General features: G+C 42.4%; 1 protein-coding gene across 1 annotated transcript in view; it reads left to right on the top strand.

The window, feature by feature from the left end:
• The first annotated feature begins 355 nt into the window (after positions 1–355).
• NRG3 (neuregulin 3) overlaps positions 356–18,626 on the top strand; it is a 341,086-nt gene continuing 322,815 nt past the window's right edge. The window contains exon 1 of the mRNA XM_071749296.1: positions 356–2,213. Coding sequence (XP_071605397.1) covers positions 1,511–2,213 — 703 coding nt within the window. The 5' untranslated portion in view covers positions 356–1,510. The remainder of the gene's footprint in view (positions 2,214–18,626) is intronic.

Genomic DNA, 18,626 nt, shown 5'->3' with positions numbered 1-18,626 from the left:
GGTCCTCAAAGCTGCAACCTCACTGTCTGCACTGTCGGTTGCCCCCTCCCTCCCTTCCCCCGGTGCATGGAACGGGCTCTCCTGTTGTTGCAGCTTTCTGGTGGGTTTGTCTTCTTTTAGGGAATCCCTTTTAGCAACAGCAACAACAAAACGCTGCTATTTGTTAGTTATAAGATAGCATCAGCGTCGGACAACATCTTCCAGTCTTCAGCCCTGGTCTTTCGCTGGGAATCCTCTCTGAAGGTGTCTCCACCTCCCTCACGCACACGCACACCCTCGCTGCTCCCTCCACACACGTCTTTGACACACAACAGCAGCCTGTGGGATGCTACCATAGGATGGGTTCAACCTGTTTCTTCCCCCCTGATTTTTTTTTTTCTTTCCTTTCCCTCCTTTCCTAGGCTTTGCTTGCCGTGGCATACACCCTCCCGAGGGCTTTGCCTGGATCATTTATTTATCTTGTGCGCATTAAGAAACCATTAGGCTTTGGTGGGAGGCGCCTCACTTTCTGCGCGCTAGCCTTGCCTCCCCTGCGCTGCGAGAGGAATACACAATTGAACAGAAGCTGCAAGCTTGGCAGGAGCTGCCTTCTGCGTGCCTATATATTTACCGGATCCTTATATTTTTTTTTGCCGACTGGGTCATTGCCGTTCTCCCTCCAGGGTTTCATCGTAATTTTTGTGTGTGGATTTTTTTTTCAATTTTTTTTTTTTTTCCCCCCCTCATTCGGGAACCCTCTCCGGAGTTTTGATGCCGGACCGGAGTTAGAGCGGGCAAGAAGGAGCTGCGCGGAGCCCTGCGGAGCCGTGCCTCCTGCCCCGGGGCCCCGCCCGCGGATCGGCCTCCCTGGCCCGGCGCCGGTCGCGGGTTGGCCGCGGGGCCGCGGAGTGGCGGGTGCGCTGCGTCGCGCCGCCGCCTCCCCGCGGAGCAGCCGGGGGATGCTGCTGCGCCGCGGCCGGGCATAGGCAGGAGCCGAGCGGGCGGGGGAGGGAGCGGAGGAAAGCAAGGAAGGAAGGAAAGAAAGACAAGATCCCCAGCCCCGGGGGGAGAGGAAAAAAGAGACGCGAGGAGCGTGAATGTGAAGGAATGTGCCTACCCGCCGCCGGAGCTGCACGCTTGGGATAAAAAAAAAAAAAATCAAAAAAAAAAAAAAATCGAGGAGGCTGCTGCTTGCGACTTATTACCCGGAAAAAAAAATAAAAGAAAGAAAATAAAAACCTGAGAGCGGAGGGAGAAGAAGGAGAGCGAAGCGGCTGAAGCGGGCAGCGCAGGAGGCGGGCGCCCGGTGGATGGCGCGGCCGTCCCGCTGACTCCGCGGCCGCGGGAGGCTGCGCGGTGCGGGGCATGCCGTGCCGGCGGCGTGACTGAGCGGGGCGCTCCCGCCGCCCGCTCCGCCGCGCTCCCCCTCCGCCTTGCTCCCCTCCGCTCCGCTCCCCTCCGCCGCATGCTGCCCGCAGCCGCGGAGCTCTGATGCCCCGGGGCCGCGGCGGCGCTGCGGACGGCCCCTAGGATGAGCGAGGGGGCTGCCGGCGCCGCGGCGCCCGGGGCGGCGGAGGCGGCAGCAGCGGCAGCGGCGGGGGGCCCGGGCGGGGATGGGGCCGCCGGGCCGCCGCGGGAGCTGCGCTGCAGCGACTGCATCGTCTGGAACCGGCAGCAGACGTGGCTGTGCGTGGTGCCCCTCTTCATCGGCTTCATCGGGCTGGGGCTCAGCCTCATGCTGCTCAAGTGGATCGTGGTGGGCTCCGTCAAGGAGTACGTCCCCACCGAGCTGATGGACGCCAAGGGCGTGGGGCAGGACCCCTTCTTCCTTTCCAAGCCCACCGCCCCCCCCCGCAGCGCGGAGACCACCGCCGCCTCCACGCCGCGGCCGCCCAGCCGCGTCAGCCCCCGCCTCACCACCATGAGCCGGGCCCCCCCGCGGCCCCCCGGCACCCGCGGACCGGCGCGGAGCGGCCCGCGGCCCACCGCGGCTCGGCACCCCGCCGTGCCCCACACGGCGTCGCCTGCCAGCGGCCCCCCCGGCACCCCCGGCCGCGGCGCCCGGCCGCCACCCGCCGCCCCCAGCACTCCGCCGCTGCCCGCCTGGCCCACTGCGGCACACGCTACCTCCTCCTACAAGATCTACGTCCACGACTCGGCGCCGTCCTGGACCTTGTCTCCCTTTCAGGAGTCAACCACCACCACGCCGGAGGCCAGCACCACCCCCAAAATCCGTAAGTACAGCCAAGCCGTCCCGCGCCCTCGGGGGGTCCGCACCGCCCGCTCTGCCACAACCCGGGGTTTGCAGAGCGCCGGCGAGGTCGGGGGGAACCGTGGGGTTCCCGTGCGGTGGTTGCCGTGAGAGGGGCCGGAGAGCTCCTAAGTTTGCGCTTCTTTTACCCCTCGCTGCTTGCGCCCTCATCTCCCCCCCCCCCTCCGGCAAGTTCCCCTCTGGTGTGATGGACGGTGAGGCAGGAGCAGCCATTTGAGGTGACTGGATTGCGCTGAGGTTTTTAGGAAAGATACAGAGCTGCCTTTCCCCTTCCCGCTGGTCTGCGGAAGGTACTTGGGAGCGAAAGGGACGATTGATGACCCACTGCCTCGCCCCCCCACACACAGGCAGCTGCGGCTCCTAGAAGGAGCGGTGGAGAGACCGGTGCTCCGGAGCTGGGGGGTGGGTCGTGGCTCTGCCGGTGTGAGAGTTTGGCTTTCCACACAGTCGTCTCCCTTGAAACAGATGAGAGCGGGCTCCGAAAGGATGCTCCCTCTGTCCCAGCGCCCGGCTCTTGCAAGAGCCGCCGCCAGCTCCCCCGGGAATGAGCGGAGGGCACACCGCGAACATGCAGACGCAGTCAAACGCTTTCCCGGCTCCTGGGTGTAGCCATGGTACCGTCTTGCCGTAACTGAGTGATTTGTTTTTAAGCAGAGGAGGGGGCTAGTGCCCTGATTGATGTTCGGTGGCTGGCTCTTCCCACCTTCCCCGGAACAAAGCTAAGGATTCGGGCTAAATTTGAAAATTCGTTTGGTCTCGGTGCATCAACTTTCTCATAAAGGTTATCTAGGACAAACGCAGTCTGTGCCAAAAGAACTTCTGTGTGGTGCGATTTAGTGAAACGCTCGATTATACTGTATTATAGTCATTTTCTGCGTTTTCTTGGATGCTGCATAGGAAATGAGAATCCGTGTGTCCTCCATTAACTCTTAGTTGCGTCTGCTAGGAACCTGAGTTCATTTGAATGCTACGACCTGAATTGCTTTTACAGCCCGGGGCTCCCCTTTTGCATGCTAATGTACGGCAGTTCCACCAGACGATATTGTTAGCGAGTCATTTGAACTTTATTTTTTCCATTAAATTTATTTGCCGATGAGCCTCGGGGCAGAGAGTATCCGCAGGGCGAACTGATCTTGTGAATTGACAAAATCGGGAGAAGAACAGCAAATTGGATGTGTGTGGGTGGGTGGGTGGGTGTGCAGGTGGTGGATGGCAGGGAATGATTACGCATCAAACTATCACTACATCAGAAGAACAAACAAGTCAGTAACTCACTTCCCCGGTGTCTGCTGCAGTAATTGAACAAGAACTGTCCCTTACAGGTGTGTGCAAGACTGCTTGCTCTGTAGGTCCAACCTAAGCAAGTCAGATGTTAACAGAAGGCAAATGTCTTGTGAAGCTGAACCCCACCCATTTCATTTGAGATATCTACGGCAATTTTTTTTTTTATTTTTATTTTTTTAAGGATTACCATAAAAAAAAAAAATCAGCAAATAGAGCCTGCTTTTCAACCTGTATCTCTGTTTTCAAGCCTTGGGTGAACCAGATTTGTTACATGGTGTTTCAAACTGTTGTGACCTGTGTGTCTGAAATGCTGCTTGGGCTTGCCAGTTGGGATCTGTTGGAGTCTAGATGCTCTTCCTTCCTCTCCTTCCTGTCTTTTTGGGTATGTGAGAGAAATCCACAGCAATTTCCGCTCCTCTGTGCTGTCTCCTTCCAAGGTCTAGGAGGCAAGAATATCCTGATTAATAAATAATGCTCAGCTGGCAGGACTCTCCTCCATGCAAGACACACAAAGGAAGAATAAAACCCATAATCTTGAAATGTTCCTGGCATTAGCAGAGTCTTGTAACAGTTATTTGTTTCAGGGAGGCTGCTAATACCTTTTACAGCAGGGTGTTTCCCCTCATTAAATACAGCTCGGTTATAGGATGAAATGCAAGAAGTGCAAATCCAGCAGAAATTGACCCTGTTTGGGCACATTGATAGCAGAGATTATCATTAATGGAAGATTAAATAGATTACATAAAAAAGGATTTGAATTTGTAGGGCATGTGGAATTTTTTTTTTTTGTTTTGTTTTTTTGTTTTTTTGGTTTTTTTTTTTGTTTAAGCCTGCAGCTGTACTTTCCTGATACACACAAGCATCTCTGAGGAGACATGTAAAAATCTCTGAGGCTGCAATATCCACTGGAGGGGAGAAGAAGGAGAAATACAATCTTTCTGCCATGACCTGCTGACATGGTGTGACCCCAAAGCAAGTATTTGCATCTGCCACAAACATCTTGTAGGAAGAAGAGGAATTTTTGAAAACAAATTCATCCTCATTTCCCAGATGGAGCTGTGTGTTACTTCTGTGCCCGTTCTTCCAGCTGCTATTGAAATGAAAGTCATGGATTTCCTTGTACTGTGTGAATATAAATCTCACATGACAAATCTGATGCCTGACCTTTCAAATTAGTGCACATCCTTGTGCCATCCTCTGGCTTGGCAAGGCAGATGTGTGGGCAGGAGTCAGAGGTTATTTAGCATTTCACAGCTTTTAAGAAAAGAAGCAGCTGTCTTTACACCAGCTTATGGTGTAAAGTTTATTTATTTTTATGGTGCAGTTTATTTAATTGCTTTAACACGTTAAAATGGGCTCAGAATATGACTTCAGAAAATGGAAGGCAAATCAGGAGTTATTTCTTCAGAAAGCCAGATGATTGCCCACCTGAAGCAAATGTTGGTAAAGCCTTTTCTCTCTGTGTGTATTCATCTGAGGAGATGTTGTGAAATCTCTCCCTTTTTTGTGGGTGTGCATAATGACAATAATTCTTGGTTGTGTTTCACTCAAAGTCAAGCTATCTGTTAGCTGTTTTGAAAGTTCTTGAAGAAGATCCTTCAGATTCTGACTAAGCAAAAGCCATTTACTCATCAAATCTCACTCTGTGCCTTCTTGCCTGCATGTGTTTCTCATGATCATGTGAGGACTCTGGCTTGTCAGCTGAGCCTCTTTATTCAGTGATCAACACAAAAATCAATCATTGATTTAGAATGATAGTCCAGCCTGTAGGTCAGAAAAATCAGCCAATTGACTGGAACACGCTAGTGAGTTTTTATTTTTATTGAGCTGCTGGTTTAATTTCTAGAGACATCCCCTGATTTTTCCAATATGCATTTTTTCATGGTATTTTGGGTTCTTCAGTAATGTTATTGCGTTTAAATCGAGATACTGTACTTGTAAGATTTCCTCTGTGAATTCAGCTATGAAATAGCACTGTGGTTTCTCTTGTGTTCATATAACCAAAGGCTGATGTGGACAACTGAGGTCAGACAGGTGGAGCTCAACTAATGCATAGTAACCAAGGAAAGAGATGTTACAGAACTCTTAATCAATATATCTTGTGAAAATCCAATTCTGACCTTTTTTTATGAGTCCAGACTGCAGCCTGAGTATACTTTGATTTCCTGCTAAAGATTTTCTGGTCCAGTCGTTTATCCTCCTCATATCTCTGTCTGTTTGCTGTGCACAGCATGGGCTCAAGTAACAAGCACCTGGCAGCTGAACTGTTAACCAACACTGACATTTTGGTAAAAGCTCTTTGGTTTATTTTGCACTGACTCAAATAGCTTTTACACATTAAGGATGACACTTAGATGGAACTGCAGGGTTTTCACCGACTGAGGAGTGTTGTGGGAGGTGCCAAGCTGTAGTAAAACCAGACCTACTCTTCCCAGAGCTCTAAACCTTCTGCCAGCAAATGCCATCTATATGTGAAGGCTTTGCTTTATGATCATGAGCTGTCATTGGAACTGAGGGGAGCACACATGACTGTAAAGCATGTGCCTGTAGCATTGACTAAGATTAATATATCAATTATTAATCAATTTGTAATGCATCAAAAGCTGTTGAATGGAAAAAGAACACTGAAGTGAACAACTGGGAGTTTGGAAAGCATTTGCTTCTTCCCCATTCCCACTTACTTTCTGTTCACATACCATGAGTCAACATAGACATGATCAGATCTGTGGTTCCCATCTTCAGTACTTGTCAACAGCAAAGCTATCATCAAGATGAGAATAATAAATACAAAATTGTAGTCATGCCACCAAAGTGGAAGTTATTGCAATTTTATTTTGTTTTTCAGATTTACTGCTATAACTTGCTTCATCTGGTTCAATTAAGTTGCATGACACTGGACTTGATTCCATTTTCCATTTTTAATTCCCTTTATAGTTAAGAACTAGAGCAGTATTAGTGAGTTCATTAGAAAGTAGAATGTTTAAATACGCCTCACCCACAGATATGTACATTGATTCTATTCAGATAAATTTTCTCTCTGGTCCTTTTATTGAAGTGTTTGTTAGAATCCCATGTCGTAGGAGAGCTCTCAAGCAGTGGTATGATGGGAGGAAGGGATATGGCTGAAAGTTCTCCATGCTGCCATTTAGCCCTGAAGAAAATTCTTTTGGGAGCCATAATGATTCTCATTACATTGATTTAACCCATGATTACTGGTAAAAACAAAGCCTTACTTTTTTTTTTTTTTTTTTTTTTTTACCTACACAAGGACATTATTTGATAGATTACATGTTGACAACAGAATACCATTATTAAATTAAAGTATTGATTCATTGCAAAGTATTATGCTAAAGTAGTGTCAGTGGTTTGTCTAAACCCACAGAAAATGGAAATTAAAAATTAAAGCCAAAGACCTGTCTCTATCTACAGTATTGTGTCTGGTGTTGCAGTACATCTATCATCTGACTCATTGCTTTGAAACCTCCTGCAAAGCTCAGTAAGTACACGGATTGGTATGGATTTGGCTTGGACTTCATCTTTAAATTCTATAGCTCGTGTGGCTTTCAGGAAGTGCTTAAAGCATACAGGAGTTTGGGTTTGCTGATTTCTCCCATGGCTTGCTTGGAAACAAACTGCACAAGGAAAGGCATCTAATAAAATCATGTGGGACTATCTGGTCCCAAATATAAATAAACCTCAGAGACTTTTGTATGTCTCTGAGGCTGATGATTTCTTTTTGAGATTCTTTGTGCTTTGAAGTAGTTTGGGCTGCAGCAGCCCTAGGTGTGCACGTGTGTGTGTGTGTGTGTGTGCACAAGCAGGAGATCCAAGCAGGTGTTTGTACCTTGGCACAGTCCCCTTTTTGGGGGAGGATTGGACCTCAGAGACAAGGAAAAAGGGAGCTGCTTTGGTTGTGGTGCTTGTCATCCTAGGCCTCAAAACAAACCTGGAGGTTTCACTGTAGCCAACTAGGCTGAATGGCAAATTAAAGTGCATCTTTTTTGTTAATTTAGAAGTCTCTTTCAGGTTCTGCTGTGTGGAAAGGAGTCTTTGCTAGTGTTACTGTTAAGCATAGAGACTGGCTGGGTGTTTTTTTGTATTTCAAGAGTAGACAAAACACAGGAAAAACAAGGAGTTTATTGTGTGTGATGGAGGTGATTTCTCATTTTAAGGGACTTTGTTCTTGGATAGGTGTGGTGAGGGCTAGAAGTGTCATTTAATGAGGCTGTTTTGTTCCTGTGTTTTCTCCTTGCTCAGAACTAATTTTTCTGTGTGGGCAGCTCTTCACCTGCTTTCAGCCTCCTGCCTTCCCCAGTACTCCAAATCTTCAGTCCTTCAAGGGCAGTATTTTGCATTTTTAAGGCTGTTTCTTATGTAGAAGAAATGGAAAATGGGTGACTTTCAGGTCTTTTTAACAATGTATTGCTCCCTGATATTTTTTTTCCCCCTTTTTTTTTTTTTTTTTTTTTTCTTATGTTCTTCTGATGCCTGCTGACTGTAGGAGACAAACTATTCCTCTTCAAAGACGATTCACTTAGCAACTTTGTATTTAGCAACTGATTAATGTTTGGGGCTTTTTCTTTTTGATCAGGGTAATTTATTTTTTGTATTTCTGCAAGAATTAAACCTTTGGGAAGAGCTCAGGTAGAATGGGAGAGGCTCTCTGGCCAATAAAAACATCACTGGGTAAAAAGATAAAAGTGTAAGTTTGCTCTGAAAAACCTGCAGGAATTCCTGCTTTTTGTTTTTTAATCGTTGATCTTATGGTTTGTTTTTGTTTTTTTTTCCTTTACAACTTTTTAATTAATCTCTTGGCCATTCTAAATACAGCTGAGTCCCATCCCTGCCTCTCCCACCTGTATTTTACTCTGATAGGGAAAATGCACATTAGGAATGCATATGAATTTGTGATGTGGTAGGTGCTCTTTCTAGAAAAATGAATTAGTGTTTTAATATGTACAAAAAGACTCTTTCACTGAGGCATTTTGTGACTTAGTTAGCAAAGAACTGAGGAAAAAACATTCCATGTGGTTGTGCTGAATTAAGTAGTTTAGAGTCTGGCTTTTACAATGAGATTGCTGTATGGCCCAGATTTAGGGTGTGCCAGTGATGCCTTTTCTCTTTTGCAGAGTTCTGCATCTGCACAATCAGGGTAAATTTATGTGATATTAAATCTGTTACTGTATCTTAGCTTGCAGAATGCTTACAAAACATGCTTGTGTAAATAGATGTGCATCAAAGTGCTGCTTTTAAAAAGTTGTCAGGATTATTTAATGTGCTTTTTAGAACTGAGGTTCTTCCAGTGCATTTTGGCGTGTGTGTGTTTAGCACTACCATGAAAAACATCCCATCACCTTCTTTATTCTTTGCCTGAAGTATGTTCTGTGGTAAAAACCTTCATGTTCTGGGGACCCTGTAGTTGTCTAGCTGGAGCCTGTCACAAGACATGTAGGTCATGAATTTTTTTGCACGTCATTTTTTAGTTATTTCCTTATCTGATTCTTAAATTTTAAAAAATATACTATCCTGGAAAGTAGTACTTCTGTTTTTGTACAGTTATTATCTGTATTACTTTTTAGATAAATGCCAACAGTGACTTCTCCCTAAAGCTTATAGATGCAAAATGTTTCCTAAAGCAGAGGAGATGGCAAGTTGCATGTGAAGCTTTTGTTATTTTCTGGAACCAAAATTATGACGTTATCTTCACATTATTTCTTTCATAGAATAATTACTGCTAAAATTCAAGATTCTAGTTCAGCAGGAATTGAGCCTTGACTGCTGAGTGTTACCAGATAGAGGGGCTATAGCACTGTGTAACAGCAAAACAATAAATTAGTATTAATAGCAAATAGCCTCTTTTCCAGATCTGATTATTCTCACTGGTGTCAGAACTTGTAAAGCAAGCATTTGAGATAAGAAGGAGTTATTCTCTTGGAAGGGCTTTGGTGGTCTGTTTTTACCACAGTGACAAGGCTTTTTTCTAATGTGGTTGGCAAGGAAGGTGGAAAACACAGAATGGAGTCTGCAGCTGCTGTGCTGCTTCTAAATCTAATCAGGATTTTCAGAAACCCAAAAAACTCGTATCACTAAGTGTTGCTAACCTGCTACATTGTGCTGTGCAGTGCTAATGTTTACTTCTATCTCCCAGTTTAATGCAGACTAAAATACCATTTCCAACAGTGTGCTCTGAGTGGCTGGGAGTTGTAGCTGGCTCATCTTGCAGTGGCTGAGTGTTACTGTTGAATATTAAAAAAATAAAAATAGGAAATCTTTGTTTCCTTGACCCTCGGTTATTTGCAGTACAGGTGGTCAGAGAGTTGTCATCAAAATAGTACCAAACCATCCCAGCAATTTTGATTTGGATCTGTTTGTGGATTTTTTGCTAAAAACAACCTATTAACTGTCTTCTAAGGCTGCGTGCTTTGTTAATGGTTTTTCCTAAGAGATGTGGTCTGGAAATTAATTTTCTTGTTCAATCTGTCTGTGAATTTACAGAAGAGAAGCAGAGTTTTTGTTTGAAACCTAGAGATGAGCTGTGCTGAAGTGGTATGATTATTTTCCTGCCATTTAGTGGTATCAAAAGTGAATACTTTACACTGCCAAGGTTCAGTGGCCAGTGGGTTCAGGAACTTAACTGGGGGGATTATTCTGGTGAGTGTCAGTGCTCCTGATTTAGAAGGGTAGAGGTACTTTATAATTATTTTGTAAGTAGCTAAACCACATTAGTCTTCAACCAGAAAGCTGGCCCAGCTGGGTCATTGCATTAAAGTTCAATCTTCTCATTTTTTAAAATATAAAGTAAATAAAACCCCCAAAATCCATGCATCAATACATACAACAACAACTTTTTCCTTAGCAGTTTGGGTTTCTTTTTAGATTTCAATCTTTCTAACGTTAATAGAGCATACTATACATTTCAGTGACTCAGTTACTTATTTATAAAACCATATCTCAGTGTAAGAAAGTTGATTTATAATTAGTTTCCATCAGTCAAAATGTTAGAAAAATATAGGTTGCAAACTAAAACAGTTTTTAATCTAATAGGTGGAAATACTCATTCAGAGCTGTTACTGAGACTGTAACATACACTCCTGTAAGGTCACTAATGTATAAAGCAATGTATAAATGACACAGTCTGCTACTGAACTGAGACTGTACTGCTGCAACAGGTTTTCCTACTGCACATAGGCTCTCAGCTACCAGAGCTGCTCTGTGAGGAGGTTGTACTTCTGCCTCAACTCATTACCTGAAGATGACAACCTTGACACTCATAATGATAATAGAAACAAGACAGAAAATGCAGCATCCACAGGACACTTTTACAGTCCTAGTATTGACAGTCCAAAGGCTCATTTGTAGTGGGGAAGGTGAACATTTGCTACTCAATGGCTGCTGTCACTTTGCCTTAGAGAAGAAAGGTGGTGGATGGGCAGTGGAGGTGATGGGGGGAGCTGCATCCATCCTGTGCTTCTGCACAAGAAGCTCTTCAGCAGGGTTTGCCCTGATCTGGGAAGACACAGCCTTTGCCCTGGCTCCATCAGCAGTTCCTCTCCTGCTTCATTTTCTACAAAAGCACAAAGGGAGAGAAATGCTTCTGATACCTTTTCATAGCTGGAGCACATTCATTACAGAGGCTTACTTAGTCCTAAATGAAAACCAGCAGTAGTGGCTTAGTATTTTAAATTGGATTTAGAAATATCTGCCTGCAGTGGGGAATTCCTGCAAGTTTTAGGTTGTGGATGGCTGGATTGCATCTGAACATATGAAGCTGAGTTGTTGGTGTGTGAGTTGTTTAAGAGGGGAAGAAAGAGTCTGATATGGTACTTGTTATTTTATGGGAGATGGAAGAGATCACTTGCATTTACTGAATTTTGGTGATAGGATACACCACAAGGCTTGGTTACACCTTATATTTACACACATTAGAAAAGCTCCCCTCTCTTAGCTGGGCAGATGCAGGGAGTTTTAGTCAGCCACAGCTTCACCTCTGTAAGGTGCATCTGTAATTGTAAATGGATGTAAATGGTTTGAGCAGCTGCTGAGTAATGGCTCCGCATTCCCAGTTTCCTTACAGTGCTCATATTTGAAACATGAAAAGGTATTTATTCAAATTAGATAGTAATTAAAATATGTCCAGCCCTGATTTTAACAATGATCCTGGCTGGTGAGTAAAGTATCTGTAGAAAATGAAGTGTACCAGACAGGCCTAAGCTAAAAGTCCTTACTGTAAAGGGATTATTGGGGGTAGAGTCCTTCAGTGAGAATGAGGAATTCTAGATGATAAAAATGATTAATAATTATTATGAGATGTTTCATTTTTATACTGTGAGAATTTTTGTATGTTTAAAAGCAATGTGGCTTTATTAGGGAGATATTTTTAAGTGCTTTTAGGAAGATACTGTAACATTATTTCTAATTAAATACATGACATTTCAATTATTTAATTAGAGATATTTTTCAACTATCCCTTGAACAACAGCATTGCGTCCTGGACTTTCTACCTTAACAAATACTACTTAAAAATAAATTTACTATATTTTGTGCAATGAAATGGCATTACAAATCTGAGGAACTCAGCTCACATGTAACCAGGCAGGAGCTGTTCTGTAAGAATCACAGTAGGATAGACCACAGACAGGCACTAGATTGAACATTTTACTTGAGGATGAATAGTTAAAGCTTGGTAAGGAATTTAGAGGCCAAACATAATGAAATTCTTACCACCAGGCTGCAGTCCAACTCTTCAGTGGTAAAGAGGTAATTAAAAGCTTCTGAGTTCAGTTCAGCTCTGTATAAATGAAGGTTGGGACTATCAAAACACATAAATAAAGGAAATAAGAGGATATTAGATTAAATATGTGATATGCAATTTTCAGTAGCAGTTATGGAAGATAACATTGATGTAAAAAAACCCAAACAAACCCAAACCCCAAATGTAGTATCAGAGATTCAGCATTGTTTGATGTCTTTGTTAGTTTCTTTGTACAATGATTTCCTACATTCCAGAACAATAGAACTTTTCCCACTAGGTGTTCTAAAAGCATAACCCAGTAGAGCATAGATGGAGAGCCTTTATGTGCAGATGGTTGAATAATTTCTGTGCTGCACTCTTAGCTTGGGAATTCTGTGCTTGGTTGCTAAAAATGAATGAAATTACCTTGACTTTCCCCTTTCACCAGAAAAAGGGTGACTTTGACAGCACAGAGCTGTTCTAGCAGACAGCTGCTATAGAATGATGTCATTTTCACTATTTTGACTTGCTTTTTAGTCTGTAGTTCATCCTCAAAACTTTTTTAAATCTCAATGAGAGTAATAGACTATAGATGATTGGTTACTGGAAGCTAAGAGACCAGGGGTGGTCACTCCTTTTCCTCAAGCTCAGATTTTCTTAATTATGAAGTGAAGGCAGGTGAAGAGGTTACAGATGAGAAGTGAAAGTTGTGCTCTAATGAATGCTCAAATTAGAAAATACATTCAACAAGTCTTATTTTAAATGTTCAGAAAGTACCAGATAGCCTTGGTTGTTGTGTGTGTCATGATTTGAAATAATTTTCCAACAGTGCAATCCTTGAAAATTGCTGAGGAGGAGACAGAAGCTTTTATTTTATTAGGTGATTTAAAAGGATATCTCCAAATACAGCCAAGCTGTGTCCCTGAATAACAGGGGTGTCTCTGACAGCCAGGCAGGGCTGCATGTCAGCTGCCATAACAACCAGTTACTCCAGATGGAAATTATTTTTGCCCTGTGGGATGCTGAATCAGGTTTGAGTTCGGGACACTCATTAGGCCACAAACTGCTATTGTGACCAACCCCATTTAAATCATTTGAGCTTCACTTTACAGTCAGTTGTCACCAGGAATTTTAGTAACTACTATGTCTTATATTGCTGTCTTGTTATATTTTAGAACTGAAGTGTTATTGTTGCCCTATCTCCCATCAAAAGGAAGAAGCATTTTCAGTAGTCTTCTATAGATAGTGTCAAAATGCTCTCTGAGTAGGTGGAATTCTTAGCCAAATCTTAGCAATGAGCTAAGTGAGAATAAGTGGGCTCCAGCTAACATTAAAAATAAGCAGTTACAAAGGAATGACTTAGCCCAGTCTGTTGTTCTGCATTTGGTCCTGATTGACTTTTATGAAACATTGCTATGCTGATCTCTTAAGAAAAAAAATAAATTGTTCTAGCAAGAGTCTCTGTTAGAGGGGATCTCAAATGGAGAATGAGGCAAGGTTTGCAGGAGAGGTATTCAACTAGAATACAGCTGGAGAAAAACTGGCAAAGGACTTTTTTTGTCCCTTTGGTGAAGCAATGTAGCTGACTACCCTTTCACTTTTCAACTTACTTCCAAGAATAGGATTCTAATATCAACATACTTTTATTTTTTAATTAACTAATTAACTGAAAATGTTTTTGAACTTATTGACTTAGCTGTGAAGTGTAAATAGGTAAGTGGAAAGCCTGCTACGTATTGTCCTGTTTGCTTATTTATCCTTATGTTAGGTTTGAGCTTGAAAAACAGTATTTCTATCTAAGAAATCTACTAAAGGTGAGCAAGAAATTGTTTATCATTTCAAAATTCTCACATATTCAGATTTTTGTAGTAGTTTGGCAATAGTTTTAGTATCATTAGTTATTACTGAATAGAGGTACTGTGTTAATACCTAGACATATGACCCCAAAACAAATGTTGACAGTGTATGCTCACTCAGTTTGAATTTCAAAGCCTATGTGACATGATTTATACCAGTGCTTGAAAATACGTTTTGGTAATAGCCTTTTTAATGCCTTTAGGACATTTAATTGCCATTAAGTGGCATAATCTGCTGTTTGGAATGGAGAGCTGGGAGTATTTTGGTTGCAAATAGGATAATGGAATGAATTGAAAACAAGGAGGAGTAATAAATGAATGGATTTGTACTATTAACAGCAAGCTTGGGCTTGGCATCCTGATAGCAGAGTATCTGGTGTGCACCACCTAAGGTGGTGGGATGTCTTTTCCCAGGCAGTCATGGAGTTGACTCCAGGCAGTGATCTGTCTAGGGACCCATCCTTTCCCTGCTGAAGTGGTACTAAAGCAATTTTAATTTTAATAGTAGCGAAATACTAATTTTAATAGCCCATTAATCTTTATTTCTTGCTACTGAAGTCAGTGGAAGCTCTGCACGTGGCCTGGTAGGAGACACATGGAAACCCTCTCAGTCTGACAGCCCTTCCTTACCAGAGCAGTCATTTTACTGAATGGTGGGCTAGTAACTGTGCAGAAGGGTTTTGTCAAAGTTTTTATATTCTCCATGGTACATGGAGGTTCTGTCAATCTTGATTTGTAACACTGACATCATTATCTCATTACATGAATATCTAAGCTGTAAAAAAGTTTGCTCTTTCAGATGGTTTTGCTTAAAAATAACATAAAAGTTGAATCTTTCCAAGTGGCATGCCCCCTTCTTTTCTACATATTTTAGCTGTGATCGTGTGGCAGGGTACTTGGTGGCCAGATAAGCCTTAAAAGGAATGAAATGATTTTTGTGGGGATCTCAGTTTGGGAGTGGTTCTCTTGCCTTGGAATTTTCCTGGGGATCTGCAGGTGCAGCTTTGTTAATAACATTTGTAAAGAAAGCTACACTGTAAACTTAAGGTCTTAAAATGAAAGAGTATGTTAAGAAGCAAATGATTCTGTCAGAGAAATTGTTGAAGCAAGGTAATATTTACCTGGTTTTTAATTTAAGACAGCATTTATAATCTAAACAAGCAATGCACTAATCCTGGAGAGTCAAAGACCTCCTCAGTGGCTTTATTTAGTCAGTATTCACTCTGCTAGGAAACAAATGGCTAATGTAGGTAGACATCTGGTGTCATCTACAATCCTGCTTACATCTTTGGTGAGCTTCATGTAAGAGACATGGGTGGTTAGAACTTTCATTCAGAAGTCTCCATTTCACAAGTGTCTGCTCTTCAGAAAGCAAAGTCATAGAGTTGTGCAGCCTCAGGTTGAAACAACTCTGTGAGAACTGAGCTTCCTGAGGTTTCAAGGTCATTCTTTAATAAGGAATAAATTTACATTATAGATAGTCCCAACCTCCTTGTTGCAGTTCAGAAGGAAATAAACCTCACAGTTCCCCCAAGCCCCAAGCACTGTCTCCGAACCCTGTGAAGCTATCAAATTACTGACTTCTCATAGAGAAAAGCAGTTGTTTGTATAGCAGTATACATTGTCACTGTGAAATCACAGGATGTACACCTTTTAGATAATTCTCTAAACACACCTAAAAAACCCCCCACCTGGTGTATTTGGAGTTTTTCCATGAAGTCAAGATAAATATGCACAGCGCATATTTAAAATTACTGTAGTCTTTGGCTTAACTTTTCAGTAGACATTAAATCTAATATGTGCTGTTGTATTTGCTTCTCAAAGCATAGACTGTGACAACCATACAGAAATGTCAGTGGTGGGTTCTGTAGAACCTTCTAAAGGGGAACGTGTAACAGTTATTCCCAAGTGATTCATGATTTGAAGGACAGGTACAGAATAAAGCTAACAGATGCTGTCTTTCCTCATTTCATTTTAAAAAAATATATGCTCTGATAGCTGTGCTTTACTGATGCAGTGAAATTATGATTGCTGTTTTCAATGTTCTGTGCTGACTTTTCTATCATTGCTGTTCAGTGAAGCTTTTCCAGAAAAACACAGAAAGAACAGGACAGTAGAGGCAGGAGCAGAGATCTTGTGCTCAGAGGGAAGCTGAGAGACAGATTTAGAAGCTCAGGAGATCAGAAAAGCCAGTGGAATTGTATGTATTGAGAAAATTTAGCATGCTTTCTTGTAGGCCTAATTTATTATGATAAAACTCCTGCCTGTAGATGAATTATTGAAGAGCTCAGAAGGAAATTGCCCCCAGGTGGTGTGCTGTGCCCATAACCTGGTGATGCAGTCTCTGGGATCAATTTCTGTTCTGCTCTCCATCAGAATCCTGTAGCTTTTCCCCCAAGGACTCTCCTGGAGTGGCACTACCAAAGAGAAAGAAGTAATAGGAGCTATAGAAGGGATTCCAGGTATCAAGGGCCATTTCAATGAATCTTTTCAATTTCCCCAACAGGGTTATTTCCTAGCCAGCTGAACCTGTTGTTCTGTCCCTGCAACCTGCAGTCTGAGCTGAAAGAACTCTTCATTGTTGTCATTCTCATCCCCTGAGTGCACTTTGCTCTTCCACCCCTTGCCCTTGTTGAAAAGCTGCCACAAGCCTCAATGAACAGAGAATTGTGCCCCAGAAAATTCCATTCACCATAGTGGTGCTCATAACATTCTTACTGCCCTTTTAAAATTATTTTATCCAAAATGCTGTTTTTCAAAAAAGGTATAATGAAGGGCTGCCATGTCTTTTGAAAATCTACCTAATAAGAGAATTGTTAAATTTGAGTGTCTTAGGTAATTACTCTGAAAGTCCAGTTGAGTCTTTCTTTCCCCTTGCCATCTCTCTTGCCTCAGTTTCTGTTTCTCTGCTGCATGACAATCAAAAATACTGATGCTGACAACTGCAGAACAAATTCAATACTTGTTTCCAGTTAAGCAGAAAATGATGGTTCTATATTCAAAGCTTACTTTATTTTGAGAATTATTATCAAATTTTAGACCTCTTCAGTCTACAGAAATCTTCAGAAAGTCTGTGGAGAGACAAAATATTTGGAATATTTGCCTCACCTTTGTGAGAGGCAAAGGTGAAATTTGGTATCTGTGCTTACCCATTTGTTCTCAGGCTAGATATTATTTTTCAAAGGATATATTGTCATTTAACTTGAGCTGTCTTCCCCTGCTGTGTTCTCTCTCTCTCAGGGAGAGGAAGAATTCCATTCTACCCTAGATTAGATTGCAATGTTATTTGGTATTCTTATATTTTGTATTCTCAGTCTTCCTCTCTTCAATTTAATTTCCATTCTTCTTCTTTTATTTTCCTGCTTCCCAGGTCTGTGAGAAGCTTTACCTGTTATTTTTAATGCCTGTTGCCTTCCTTGTTGTCCCCCTTTTCTGTCATAACCAAACTGCATCATGCTTTTATGTTTTGAATCAGCTTGTTTTTCTGTGAGAACTGAGTCAAAACTCATCACCTAAGATCCTTTTCTTCCTGTTCCAAGAAGCAGCTGTCTGATGTGCTGAAGATTAGATACTAGACATAAAAAAATACCAGACTGTAAGAAGACAATCACCTTTCCCCCCTATTTACTGTATTCTGTGATCAAATATTCTGTTTCATCCTGTACTCAACCACTTTTCTTGGTCATGCAATTAAAACCTATCAGCACAAGTCTCCTATAGCATTAATAGTGGTTCTAATAGAACTCAGCATAGGCATCTGTCAAGGAAATAGCCCCTTCCATGTAAGGTCATGAGTTAGATCAATGTTATAATTTCTTATATAGCCCCAGTTATTCAGCACCCATCATCACAGATGTCTGCACTTAATCTCCATTCCTTTTCTTTAATGGAAACACTGGTCTGCCTTCACTTCTTGAAATATTTCACCAAATAGTAGACACAACTTAAATAAACCTCGTATTTTCAGATTTGTAAAGAGTTCTGTGACATCATAAGCTTTAATGATGTTTTGAAATGAATATACTAACGATTTGCCCAGGACGGTCTCTGAAAATGCAGAACAATTGTAATATTTTTGTCTAATTTGATAAACGTAGGTCTGTTATTGTTTGCCTGCTGAAAAATTAGTTTTGCCAATCAATTTGGATACTCACTTCTATTATCTTACTGTGTAATCTTTACATGGGGTTGCTTTTTATAGGATAAAAATTTTATTTTCTGAGTTACTGTGACACAAGCTTGCAATTTTCATGCTGTGCACTTGACACAGCAGTGTGCAGCCTCCAGATTGTCTTCTTATCCTCTCTAGCCTCATTGATTCACTTGAGTTATACCACTGCTATCTTTTTACCAAAAAAAATTGTAAGTGTTCTTGTGTGAGGGGAGTGAATTCATGCAGTCACAAAAGCTGAGCCTACTTAATAACTAGTCCCTTTCCTTGTCTTCTCACAGTTTCCTCTTCAGTAATCAGAAGATTTGTAGCACCCAGTTGTCCAGGCTTTCA

The sequence above is a fragment of the Heliangelus exortis genome, chromosome 7 (genome assembly GCF_036169615.1).
Source record: "Heliangelus exortis chromosome 7, bHelExo1.hap1, whole genome shotgun sequence".
NCBI classification, from domain to species: domain Eukaryota; kingdom Metazoa; phylum Chordata; class Aves; order Apodiformes; family Trochilidae; genus Heliangelus; species Heliangelus exortis.
This window is presented reverse-complemented; position numbering and strand designations above follow the sequence as displayed.